This window comes from Somniosus microcephalus, chromosome 3 (assembly GCF_052327205.1).
Source record: "Somniosus microcephalus isolate GS21.2 chromosome 3, FLI_Smic_1.0, whole genome shotgun sequence".
Lineage (NCBI taxonomy): Eukaryota > Metazoa > Chordata > Chondrichthyes > Squaliformes > Somniosidae > Somniosus > Somniosus microcephalus.
In genome coordinates this window covers 164,592,934-164,606,485 of record NC_140989.1, presented here as the reverse complement: position 1 = coordinate 164,606,485, position 13,552 = coordinate 164,592,934, and the positions used below count along the sequence as shown (strand labels likewise).

At 48.9% G+C, this 13,552-nt stretch overlaps 1 protein-coding gene across 2 annotated transcripts in view; it reads left to right on the top strand.

The window, feature by feature from the left end:
* Positions 1-13,552, top strand: part of sash1a (SAM and SH3 domain containing 1a) — a 189,912-nt gene that overhangs the window by 81,097 nt on the left and 95,263 nt on the right. For both annotated transcript variants that reach the window (XM_085981852.1, XM_085981851.1), the window contains exon 6: positions 772-861. In XM_085981852.1, the coding sequence (XP_085837978.1) occupies positions 772-861 (90 nt within the window). The remainder of the gene's footprint in view (positions 1-771; positions 862-13,552) is intronic.

Below are 13,552 nucleotides of genomic sequence, written 5' to 3'. Positions count from 1 at the left end.
TAGTCTTTTTACATCAGCAGCAAATTAATGGTTCTGACACTTGACCATAATGCATTCAAACCTGGAGTGAGAAGTTCACCCTTAATCCAGTTAATGATCACCACCCTCTAATATTAGGGTAGTGTATTGTTTATGTTACTGGACTAGTAATTCAGAAGCCTGGAGTAATAATCCACAGAACGTGAGTTCAACTCCTACCGTGGCAGTTTGAGCATTTGAATTCAGTTTTAAAAGTCGGGAAATAAAAAATTGGTGGTGGTAAAAGTGCCCATGAAGCTGTTGGGTTGTTGGAAAACTCAACTGGTTCACTAATGTTCTTTAGGGAAGGAAACCTACCCTACCTGCTCTGGCCTACATGTGACTCCAGTCCCATACCAACAAGGTTGACTATTAACTGCCTTAGCCAGCCACCGAAGACTGTGCTCCCGGGCCTGGGGCCAGGGTAAACATCGGACACGGTGTGCCTGGGGCCAGGGTAAACATCGGACACGGTGTTCCTGGGGCCAGGGTAAACTTCGGACACAGTGCTCCCGGGCATGGGGCCAGGGTAAACATCGGACACAGTGTTCCTGGGACCAGAGTAAACATCGGACACGGTGCTCCTGGGACTAGGGTATCCTGTGCACCAGTGATGCCACGGGATACGATGTTATTTTATTAAAAAGTGTGAAACCTTCTGCGAGAGTGGTGTTGAAGAATGTTAAGATTAGTTCAGGAGAAAAATGAAGAAAGGGTTCAACACTGTTTGATTATTTTGTGTTCTCCTTACAGGAAGTAGTGACTGGAGAAAGAAAAATAAATCCTTTTGGCAGGGCTTTCGCAAACCACAGAAAGGGAATGCAGTGCGGGAACTGTGTAAAGGTAAAGCTATTATGGGGGGAGCTTTCACTTCTACTTGTACTTATGCCAACTGTGTGACGGAGCAGGAACTTTAGCTAAAGGCCTGTTGGTAGGTTTGCCAACCCTCCGGGACGGGATTGTCCTGGAGTTTCCAGGAATTAAAGGTTAATCTCCCGGACACTGCTACGAGCAACGCTCGGGAGAAAAATCATTGGGGTATTGAAAAAAATTGTGCAATTTTTTTATTTTCTTTGAACGGTTCTATTAGTTATAGATTAGAATTGGGGAAAAGGCTGTTCGACTGATTGGGGCAGTTGGAGGCAGGAGATCATGTGAGGAAACCTCCAGGAATATAATATGAGAGTAGAATGGCAATTAACATAAAAGGGAACCAAAAACTCTTCTACCAGCATGTAAACAGTAAGCGGGTAGGAAGAGGCGGGGTGAGGCCTATTAGAGACAAAGAAGGTAATAAATGCTTAGAGGCGCAGGGCAAAGCTAGAATACTCAATGAGTACTTTGTATCAGTGTTTACTAAGGAGGTGGATGCTGACAAAATATCGGTAGAAGTGGAAAAGGTAGAAGCAATTGATAGACAGGCTGTACTAGAAAGGCTGGGTATGCTTAGAGTGGACAAGTCGCCTGGTCCAGATGGCTTGCATCCCAGGTTGCTAAGGGAATTAGGGGAGGAGATAGCGGAAGGGCTTGCCATAATTTTCCAATCTTCCCTAGATGCGGGGGAGGTGCCTAAGGATAGGAAAGTGGCAAATGTGACACCGTTGTTCAAGAAAATGTGTAAGGACAATCCTAGTAACTACAGGCCGGTCAGTTTAACATCAGTGGTGGGTAAAGTTTTAGGATCAATAATCAAGGAAAAAATTAACGGGCATTTGGAGAGGTTTAAGCTAATTAAGGAGAGCCAACACGGGTTTGTAAAAGGCAGATTGTGTTTGACTAATCTAATTGAATATTTTGATGAAGTAACAGAGAGGATTGATGAAGGGATTGCAATGGATGTTGTCTACGTGAATTTGGCTTAAGGAATTGGCTTAAGAACAGAAAACAACGAGTTGTGGTAAACAGCTGTTTTTCAGACTGGAGGATGGTAGACAGTGGTGTTCCCCAAGGGTCCGTGCTAGGGCCACTGCTTTTTTTCATATATATAAATGATCTGGATATTGGAATACAGAGTAGAATTTCTAAATAAAAAGATGACACCAAACTTGGGGATGTGGCCAACAGTGACAATGATACCAATAAATTGCAACAGGACACAGAAAGGCCAGCAGAATGGGCAGACAAGTGCCAGATGGAATTTAATATAGAGAAGTGTGAGGTGATGCATTTTGGCAGAAGGAACAGGGAGAGACAATATACACTTAATGGCACAGTTTTAAAGAGTGTGCAGGGAAAGAGGGACCTGGGAGTTAATGTGCATGGGTCCCTGAAGATGGCAGGACATATTGAGAGTGGTTAGCAAAGCATATGGGATCTTGGGCTTCATAAATAGAGGTATTGAGTACAAAAGTTGAGAAGTTATGCTGAACCTTTATAAAGCGCTGGTTAGGCCACAACTGGAGTATTGCATCCAGTTCTGGTCACCACACTTTAGGAAGGATGTGAAGGTCCTCGAGAGGGTGCAGAGGAGATTTACCGGAATGGTTCTGGGGATGGGGGATCTTAGCTACAAGGACAGGTTGGAGAAGCTGGATTTGTAATTGTAGTGTATGTACCTTGAAGAAGGAGCTATATTCTGCAGCCCCTGTATACTGCAGTACCAGTAGTGACCACCCCTGTATATAAGCCTGTGCAGTAACTTTGTATAGTAGTTCCAGTTTTGTCTCCATTCAGTAAACACCTGTTATAACTAACTTCTGCAGTCCGTGTCTCAATTACACACGGACATTACATTGGCGACAAACAGATCCGAACTTACCTACAGTTCTGCACCACCTCACGGGGATCCATCCCTGAAGCGAAGTTATTGGAGGTCGAAGCCAGAAGGAAGAAATCCAAAAAGAAAGGAAAAAGAAAAAAAAAACAGACAGAGGAAACGGGCGTCAACCGTGGGCAACCGCCCTCTGATTCATCGAATTCAAAGATTTGCAGGAGAGGCTGTCGAGAGTTGGGCTTGGTTATCCAGTCTATGGTGTACCAGCTAATCGGGCTGGTGGCAGGTAGTACACTGATCCTTCCTGGGCTGCGGCGGGCTAGAGCTCGATCGGGTGGCTTTTCAACGGGGCCGAGCAGCGTTGTCGGGAAAGAGGAGAGAGAGAGAAAGGGTGGAGCACACAGGGCGCGGCCGGTGCTATGAAGCCGGGCAGCGTACAGACCTGAGAAGAGGGAGGAAAGTGTCCCATAGGGTCTGCTCTGACGACGGGAACAGTAATTAAAATAAAGGAAAAAGAAGTTAGAAGCGCAGAAAGCCGCGAGGAGCTGCAGTTTGCCACGGGGACCGCGGAGAGCGGCGTTGGCAGCAGCGCGGGGGGAAGCGCACGAAGACCATAGGGCGTCGCCATCAAGGCATAAAAACGCCAGCAACAGCGCTGGCAGCAGCGGAAAAGACAGAAAGCATGGGAGGCGCCATCTTAATCCAGCGGGGAAGAAGGCAAAGCGCGGGAGGCGCCATTTTGTTCAATCGGGGAAGAAGGCAAAGCACGGGAGGCGCCATCTTAGATCTCCAAGATGCCGAAGACTGGCAATATCACTGCCTTCGATAATGGAGTAGAAGACTGGACCACATATGTGGAAAGAGTCGAAGTATATTGCAAGGCAAATGAAGTAGCCGATGAGAAAAAGGCATCGGTACTACTAAACTTAATGGGCGCAAGAACGTACAGCCTATTGCGGAACCTGATCACTCCAGTCAAACCGATGGGGAAGAGTTTTAATGAAATTGTTGATATCCTACAGGAACACCTAAATTCTACACCGCTGCTGATAGCAGAAAGATTTAAATTCCACAAGAGAAATCAGCATAAAGATGAGAGCAATGCTGATTACCTTACGGAACTACGCAAGCTATCAAAGCACTGCCAGTTCGGAGCAGGACTGGCAGATACCCTACGGGACAAATTTGTCTGTGGACTCCTGAGTGAAGGAACCCAGAAGAGGTTACTCTCGGAGAAAGAGCTGACGCTAGATAAGGCTTTCAGCGTGGCAGTATCGTACGAAGCAGCAGCAAGAGGAGCTGCAGAAATACAGCAAAAGCCACAGGAATACGGCACCCATGAAATGACACGGGGATTTGAAAAATGTTATCGCTGCGGCAGAACAACCCATGACCAGAAGGACTGCTGGTTCAAGGACAAAACATGCAGGCAATGCGGAAAGATGGGACACATTGCACAAGTTTGCAGGTCTGGGAAGAAGACTAACAACAACAAAAAGACTACTAAGGAAAAGTACAGGGGAGTACAAAAGATGACGGACAGTAGTTCCGAAGACCAGAAGAGCAATAGTGAATCCAGGAACAAGAGACTAAGCTGTCTCAAACTACACAACGTAATCGCAAAAGAGGATCACCGAACCATTTGGGTCACCCTCACGATAGCAGGGTCCCAAGTCAAAATGGAATTGGATACAGGATCAGCCCTGACCGTCATGAATCGACGAGACTACGAGCGGCTATTCTCACACATACCCTTGAAAGACACATCCATTGTCTTGAAGACATATACAGGGCAGAAAGTATACCCCAGAGGGAAAATAAGGGTGCCTGTCGAATACAACGGCAAGGAAATACAGAAATTGTATCTGTACATACTGCAAGATGGTGGACCACTGTTATTGGGACGTGAATGGATCAGAAAGATAAGTTTAGACTGGCACTCCATTCAGGCACTGACTGTGGCTGGTAAAAAGGATGACGACGTCACACCTGGACGATTGTCAAAATTCTTAGCTAACGCTAAAGAGGTATTTCAACAAGGGCTGGGAACTCTAAAAGGCGTAACCGCCTCGATAAAAATAGAAGAGAATGCAATTCCCAAGTTTTTCAAAGCAAGACCGGTACCGTATGCAATTCGCCCAGCCGTCGAGGCAGAGCTGGAGAATCTGGAGAATGCAGGCATGTTATCTAAGGTAGACTGGAGCGAGTGGGCGACACCCATTGTTCCTGTCATGAAGAAAACGTTAAACAATAAGTCTGAGGAGCCAAGGAAGGTTCGCATCTGTGGGGACTTCAAGGTGACTGTGAACCCAGTCCTTCACACAGTACAGTATCCTCTTCCGAGGATAGAAGATATTTTCGCCTCACTATCTGGAGGGAAACGTTTTACAAAAATTAACCTAGCGCAAGCATATTTGCAGATGGAGGTTGAAGAATCCTCTCGGAAATATCTCCCGATAAACACTCACAAAGGTCTTTACCAGTATAATCGACTGGTATTCGGAGTAGCATCAGCTCCGGCTATATGGCAAAGAGCGATGGAACAAGTCCTGCAAGGGATTCCAGGGACTCAGTGTTACTTGGACGACATCCTAGTGACAGATGAAAATGACAGTGAACACCTTGCCAACCTAGAGCAGGTGCTCACTAGACTAAGAGAACATGGACTACGAGCCAATCGCCCCAAGTGCGAGTTTTTTCAGAAACAAATATCGTATTGTGGCCACGTGATTGATGAAGAGGGGTTACATAAGTCCCCTGACAAAATTGAAGCGGTAGTTAAGGCTCCAGCGCCTGAAAATGTGTCGCAACTGAGGTCATTCCTCGGATTGGTGAATTACTACCATAAGTTTTTGCCGAATTTGTCCACAATTCTGCACCCACTGAATGCCCTGCTACAAACTGGAGTAGCATGGAAATGGAGCGATGAATGTAAGCGGGCCTTTCAGAATTGTAAAGGCCTGATCACTTCAAGAGAAGTATTGGCTCACTACAACCCATCACTACCGATAAGACTGGCGTGTGATGCATCTCCCTACGGCGTTGGAGCGGTACTGTCACATAAATCCCTTGATGGTTCAGAGAGGCCGATAGCTTTTGCGCCACGCTCGCTAACTGCAGCCAAGCGTAACTACGCCCAGATTGACAGAGAAGCCCTCAGACTGGTGTGGGGGGTGAAGAAGTTCAATCACTACCTGCACGGACAGAAATTTACTCTACTAACTGATCATCAACCTCTTGTCTCCATTTTCAACCCTAAGAAGGGCGTCCTGATAATGACAGCACAACGGCTACAGAGGTGGTCCCTTTTCCTAGGGGCACACCAATATGACATCGAGTACAAAGGAACTAAACAACATGGGAATGCTGATGGATTGTCACGCCTACCGTTGCCGACGGTGGAAGAAGCACCTGCAGTGGATCCTGTGGAGATATTCCACTCGACCATAGTCGAATGTCTACCTGTGATGAATGCAAACATAGAAAAGGAAACACGAAATGACCCGACACTCTCCAGGGTCTATGATTTAACGGTGAAGGGATGGCCAGCACATGGCGAACCACTGCTGCCAGCATTCTCGCCGAGAAGAGAACAGCTGTCAGTGTGCCGAGGAACCTTGATGTGTGGATCCAGAGTACTAATTCCACCCAAATTGAAGGATAGAGTGCTCAATGAGCTTCATGAGGGTCATCTGGGAGGGGTAAAAATGAAGAACTTAGCCAGAGCGTTTGTGTGGTGGCCGGGAATCGATAGAGAAATCGAAGAGATGACCAAGAGCTGTACAGGATGCCAGAAGGTCCAAAACGCCCCACCACAAGCCCCTCTACATCCATGGGAGTGGCCCTCATCTCCATGGCAAAGGGTGCACATTGATTTTGCTGGTCCATTTATGGACTCGATGTTTTTAATTGCGGTGGATGCACATTCAAAGTGGCCAGAGGTAATAAAAATGACCTCAACCACCACAGAAAAAACTATCACAGTCTTACGAACCATATTCGCCAGAAATGGGCTGCCTGAACAGATTTGCTCCAACAATGGACCACAGTTTGTGTCTGAAGAGTTCCGGAGGTTCTTAAAGAACAATGGTGTTAAGCATTACACATCCGCCCCATATCATCCAGCCACCAATGGATTGGCTGAGAGGTTCGTTCAAACATTCAAGAAGGCTATCAAGGCAATGTGTAATGAAGACATACCCCTACAACACAAGGTGGATAACTTCTTGTTTGCCTAGCGGAATGCGACACATGCGTGTGATGAAATATATGTCTTCATCAGCCCCTGTGTTTTACCTGCATTGTATTGTGTGTACCGCCCCCTTTTCCCCTATTGTGTGTATTGGCTCCGCCCCTGTCTTTTGTCATATAAAGGTCTCAAGAGCTGTATGAGTCATTCTGCCAGACGAATCCGATGTGGAATGACGTGCAATGTTCTTAGCGATTAAAAGCCTTCAGTTGAATCCTTTAACTTCTTGTCCTTGAGTTATTGATGGCACATCAATTTTAATCGCTAAAACACCAAGATGGATCGACTCCTGAAACCAGAGCGCTTGGATCTGGACCCCCATGCCACAGACGCAGCCACACAGTTTGGACACTGGTTCCAATGCTTCGAATTTTTCATCGAAACCTCAGCCACCGCCATAGCAGCCGCGACCGCCACCGGAGACATGAAACTGGGAATCCTGCGAAACCGGGTGAGTCATCGGGTCTCCCCTCTCATCCGAGATGCCACCAGCTATGAGGATGCCTGCACCATTTTGAAGGCCCACTACGTGCGGCCAATAAACGAGGTGTACGCCAGGCATCTTCTGACTACTCGCACGCAGCGGCATGGTGAGTCACTAGAGGACTTCATGCTAAGCCTAAAAGTACTGGGCAGAGACTGTAACTGTAAGGCCGTGTCTGCCACCGTGTACACGGAGGAGCTGATCCAAGACTCCTTTATTGTGGGCCTCAGTTCAAATTACATTCGGCAGAAACTGTTTGAAAAGGAGGGACTGGACTTAAAACAGGCTATGGGCATAGCGCGATCGCTGAATATGGCCCAGAGGAACTCTGAATCCTGTTCCTCAGGCCACGCGGTCCACTCCACCTCGTGCGCGCCGTGGGGGCCGCCATCTTGGAAGTCATCTTCACCTCCCTGGTCTCAGGCCAGCCCAGCACCGTCGGAGCCCCAGCCTCCACCCAGGAGCCCCACTACTGCCGCGATGCATCGGGGCCCGAAATGCTACTTCTGCGGCCAGGACAAACACTCCAGGCATTTGTGCCCAGCGAAGGGCACCACCTGTTTTAAATGCGGGAAGAAAGGACATTTCAGTAAAGTCTGCAGAGGGAACCCCGCCTCCAACTCCGCCACCGCCGCGTGCGCGCCGTGGGGGCGGCCATCTTGGACGCCATCTTGTCCACCCTCATGGAGTCCACCATCTTGTCCTGACTACACGGACCCCCAGGACCCACTGGTGGCCTCAATCACAGTGGATCAATCCAGGCTGCATCCGTTGTCTAGATCGATGATGGACATAGAGGTAAACGGGAACAAAGTTAAATGCTTGATTGACTGCGGGAGCACCGAAAGCTTTATTCATCCTAGCCTGGTAAAACGACTTTCACTAACGATAGTCCCTACACAGGGCAAAATCGCCATGGCTGATAAGACTCATACCTCAAAAATTGCAGGTTTCTGCGTGGCTATGTTGTCGGTAAAAGGCACTGATTACAGAGATTTTAAACTGTTGATAATGCCAGATCTCTGTGTGAGCGTGATCTTGGGTCTGGACTTCCAGTGCCACCACCAAAGTATCATGCTTACCTACGGTGGGTCCCAGCCGCCCCTCACAGTGTGCGGTCTGGCTACCCTGAAGGTCAAGCCGCCCTCTCTGTTCGCCAACCTCGCACCCAACTGTCGACCCATAGTGACCAAGAGTAGGCGGTACAGCTGGGAGGACAGACGGTTCATTGCGTCTGAAGTAGAAAGACTCAAGCGGGAGGGTATCATCGAATGCAGCACCAGCCCGTGGCGCGCCCAGGTAGTAGTAGTTAAGGGTAGCGAAAAGAAGCGGATGGTGATAGATTATAGCCAGATGGTTAAACTATACACCCAGCTAGACGCCTACCCTCTGCCCCGCATAGAGGATATGGTTAACCAAATTGCGCAATACCGGGTGTTTTCCACCATCCACCTAAAATTGGCATACCACCAGCTCCCCATTAGGCCGGAGGACCGTCCATACACCGCCTTCGAGGCGAACGGACGCCTCTACCACTTCCTCAGAGTCCCCTTTGGGGTAACGAATGGGGTCTCGGTCTTCCAGCGGTAGATGGACCGCATGGTCGATGAGAACCAGTTAACAGCCACCTATCCATACCTAGACAACGTCACCATCTGCGGCCACGACCAGCAAGACCACGACTCGAACCTCGCGAGATTTCTGAAAACCGCCCTCAGACTCAATCTCACCTACAACGAGGATAAGTGTGTCTTTAGCACCACGCGCCTCTGTATCCTGGGCTGCGTGGTGGAAAACGGGGAAATCGGTCCGGACCCCAACCGATTGCGCCCCCTACGGGAGCTACCCCTACCAAACACTCCCAAGGCCCTGAAAAGGTGCCTGGGGTTTTTCTCCTATTACGCCCAATGGGTCCCCAATTATTCCGACAAGGCCCGTCCCCTCCTGAAATCAACGTCCTTCCCGCTCACGGCCGAGGCCCACGCTGCCTTCAACAGCATTAAACACGACATTGAGAAGGCCGCGCTGCGGGCAGTGGACGAAAACATCCCTTTCCAGGTCGAAAGCGATGCGTCCGACTTCGCTTTAGCAGCCACCCTCAACCAGGATGGGCGGCCCGTAGCCTTTTTCTCAAGAACCCTCCAAGGGCCCGAGATCAGGCACTCCTCGGCAGAGAAGGAGGCCCAGGCCATAGTGGAGGCAGTGCGGCACTGGAGGCACTACCTAGCCGGCAAATGCTTCAGCCTGCTTACCGACCAGCGGTCGGTAGCCTTCATGTTTAACAACAAACAGAGGGGGAAGATCAAGAACAACAAAATTCTCAGGTGGCGGATCGAACTCTCCACGTTTGAGTACGACATAATATATAGGCCGGGGGCCCTCAACGAATCCCCCGACGCCCTATCACGAGGGATGTGTGCCAGCATCCAGGGGGACAGGCTACAGGGCCTCCACAATGGCCTCTGCCACCCGGGGGTCACCCGGCTATTTCACTTTGTAAAATCCCGTAACCTGCCCTATTCCATCGAGGAGGTCCGGTCAATGACCAGGGACTGCCGCACCTGTGCGGAATGCAAGCCCCGTTTTTACAGGCCCGACCGAGCCCACCTGATCAAAGCTACACGGCCATTCGAGCGCCTGAGCTTAGATTTCAAGGGACCACTCCCCTCCACCGACCGCAATGTGTACTTTCTCAACATTGTGGACGAGTACTCCCGCTTCCCATTCGCCTACCCCTGCCCAGACATGACCAGTGCCATGGTCATCAAGTGCCTCGGCAGCCTGTTTTGCACGTTCGGCATGCCGAACTACATCCACACTGACGGGGGCGTCGTTCATGAGCGACGAACTACGCCAATACCTGCTGTCGAAGGGGATAGCCACGAGTCGGACCACTAGTTATAACCCCCGGGGTAATGGGCAAGTGGAGAGGGAGAACGCGACGGTGTGGAAGGCGGTCACCTTAGCACTAAGGTCTAAAGGCCTCCCTACCTCCCGCTGGCAAGAGGTCCTCCCAGACATACTCCACTCGATAAGGTCGCTACTGTGTACTGCTACTAACGCCACTCCTCACGAGAAGATGTTTGTTTTTCCCCGCAAATCAACCTCGGGAGTGTCCCTACCTTCGTGGCTCTCCACCCCAGGGACAGTCCAATTATGGAAGCATGTGAGGGGCCACAAAACGGATCCCCTCGTGGAGGCAGTACACCTACTCCACGCAAACCCACAGTACGTCAAGCACGCCGACGGGCGTGAGGACACCGTATCCATAAAGGACCTTGCCTCGGCAGGAAGCGATGACGACCCATCCTCACCACCCCCAGAAGAACCTCCACCATCCCCAGAGGTATCCTCACCACCCCCAGAAGTACCTGCAACACCCCCAGCACATGGGTATGCCCAGGAGGGCACCACGGACTCCCGGTCGGAACCCGAGGTACTGTTGCGACGTTCAGGAAGGACTATCACACCCCCGGACAGCCTAAATCTGTAGAAGGGGTGAATGTGATGAAATATATGTCTTCATCAGCCCCTGTGTTTTACCTGCATTGTATTGTGTGTACCGCCCCCTTTTCCCCTATTGTGTGTATTGGCTCCGCCCCTGTCTTTTGTCATATAAAGGTCTCGAGCTGTATGAGTCATTCTGCCAGACGAATCCGATGTGGAATGACGTGCAATGTTCTTAGCGATTAAAAGCCTTCAGTTGAATCCTTTAACTTCTTGTCCTTGAGTTATTGATGGCACATCAATGCGGTTACCAACCAAACTCCAGCCATGATGTTCTTCAATCGAAGACTAAGATGCCGCTTGGATTTGGTTAAGCCAAACATCAGAAGAGATGTGGAGAACAGGCAGTTTCAGAATATGAATGAAAGGCCAACCAGGAGTTTCAAGATAGGTCAACCAGTTTTGGCCTGGGACTACCGCACAGAGAAATGGCAGCCAGGAATGATCTGCACACAGCAAGGACCTCTAATGTATACCGTGGACGTTGGAGAGAGCATTGTAAGACGCCATGCTGACCAGACTCTAGAGTCACTGGAAAACGTCAAATCTACACCACGATCCTATACACCTGGTGATGAAACCGAAGTACCAATTGCATCTACCTCAGAATCGGTGATATTGGAAGCAGACGAATCAAACAACGACGTTGATCCCGAATCAACTTTGCCAGAAGAACCTGATACCCCAAAGAGGCATTATCCGGACAGAATCAGGAAGCCTCCTCAAAGACTGAATTTATAATTGATTAACTTCAGCTAATGTATATAGCAACTGTAATTGTAAATATGTTATTTAATTATTAATCGAATGTTATGTACTGTTTAGCTAAAAGGGGAGGAATTGTAGTGTATGTACCTTGAAGAAGGAACTATATTCTGCAGCCCCTGTATACTGCAGTACCAGTAGTGACCACCCCTGTATATAAGCCTGTGTAGTAACTTTGTATAGTAGTTCCAGTTTTGTCTCCATTCAGTAAACACCTGTTATAACCAACTTCTGCAGTCCGTGTCTCAATTACACACGGACATTACAGTTTTCATTAGAACAAAGGGGGTTGAGGGGTGATTTGATAAGAGGTGTACAAGATTATGACGGGTTTGGATAGGCTAGACGGGGAAAGGCTGTTCCCACTAGTTGATGGTACAAGGACTAGGGGACACAGATTTAAGGTTTTGGGCAAGAGATACAGGGGGGATGTGAGGAAAAACTTTTTTACGCAGCGAGTGGTGAGGACCTGGAACTCGCTGCTGACAGAAGTGGTGGAAGCGGAGACACTCAATGTTTTCAAGGGGTGACTGGATAGGCACTTGAGGGAAATAAACTTGCAGGGCTACGGGGATAGAGTGGGGAAATGGGACTGACTGGATTGCTCTACAGAGAGCTGGCATGGACTCGATGGGCCGAATGGCCTCCTTCTGTGCCATTATGACTCTTATTACATCCAATAAGAGTTGGCAATAATGTTGCCTGTAACACTTCTTTGGTGCGTGGGCCCTTTAACTGGCTGCGCAGACCATTCAAGTTTTCGTGCATGCACGGTTATTCCCATTGTAAAGCCAGTGAGCATCAAACACAACAGCAACAAGTGTTTTACCTTCTTGGGGTTTTTATAGTAGGTACTTCCTGGGGTTCAGCGCCACTCCCCAATCCTGTCAGTGGGTCTCTCCTCGCCAACAAAGTGTGCCTTTAGCTGCCCGATATCCAAATAAATGCGCTGTGACCCAGGGGGTCGAAATGAGACCACCCTCCCCCGTCATTGTAGGCGGCTAACTGAAATATACCACATGCGCGATACATGATCTTCAGTAGACAGATGAATATATCCTCTTCTCAGACCGAGGATCAGTATAAAGCAGCAGACACATTTATTGAACATTAAACAAGTAAATGAACATAACTCAATACAAAGGGTGTAGTTACAGCAGTGACAGATTTCACTATTCTCCTCGAAATCAGGACAACAAACACCCTTGTCCTGCTCTAACCCACTCCAGTGTATATATAACTAATCCTGAAACACCATTCACTGCTCGTGACGATACACACCACAGAGCCCAATCCTGCTCAGTCTCTCTGCTGGCTTCAGACTGACTGCTGACTGGGATGTATCGTTTAACATCTTTTTTAAGATGTCCTGAAACAAATAGCATTGGAGCACTGAAATTTCCATCAGCAGCCATTCCCAGGGTATCTACAACAGCTTACATTTATAGCGCCTTTAACGTCATAAAACTTCCCAAGGCGCTTCACAGGAGCGTTATAAAACAAAATTTGACACCGAGCCACATTAGGACAGGTGACCAAAAGCTTGATCAAAGAGGTAGGTTTTAAGGAGCATCTTAAAGGAGGAGAGAGAGATGGAGAGGTTTAGGAAGGGAATTCCAGAACTTAGGGCCTAGGCAGCTGAAGGCACAGCCGCCAGTGGTGGCGAGAATACAGCTGGGGATGCCCATAAGGCCAGAATTGGAGGAGCACTGAGATCTCGGAGCGTTTTAGGGCTGGAGGCGGTTACAGAGACAGGGATTTACAATCAATCCATCTGCCATTACAGCGAAGCCTGTTTGTCCGCCTGTACCCAAAG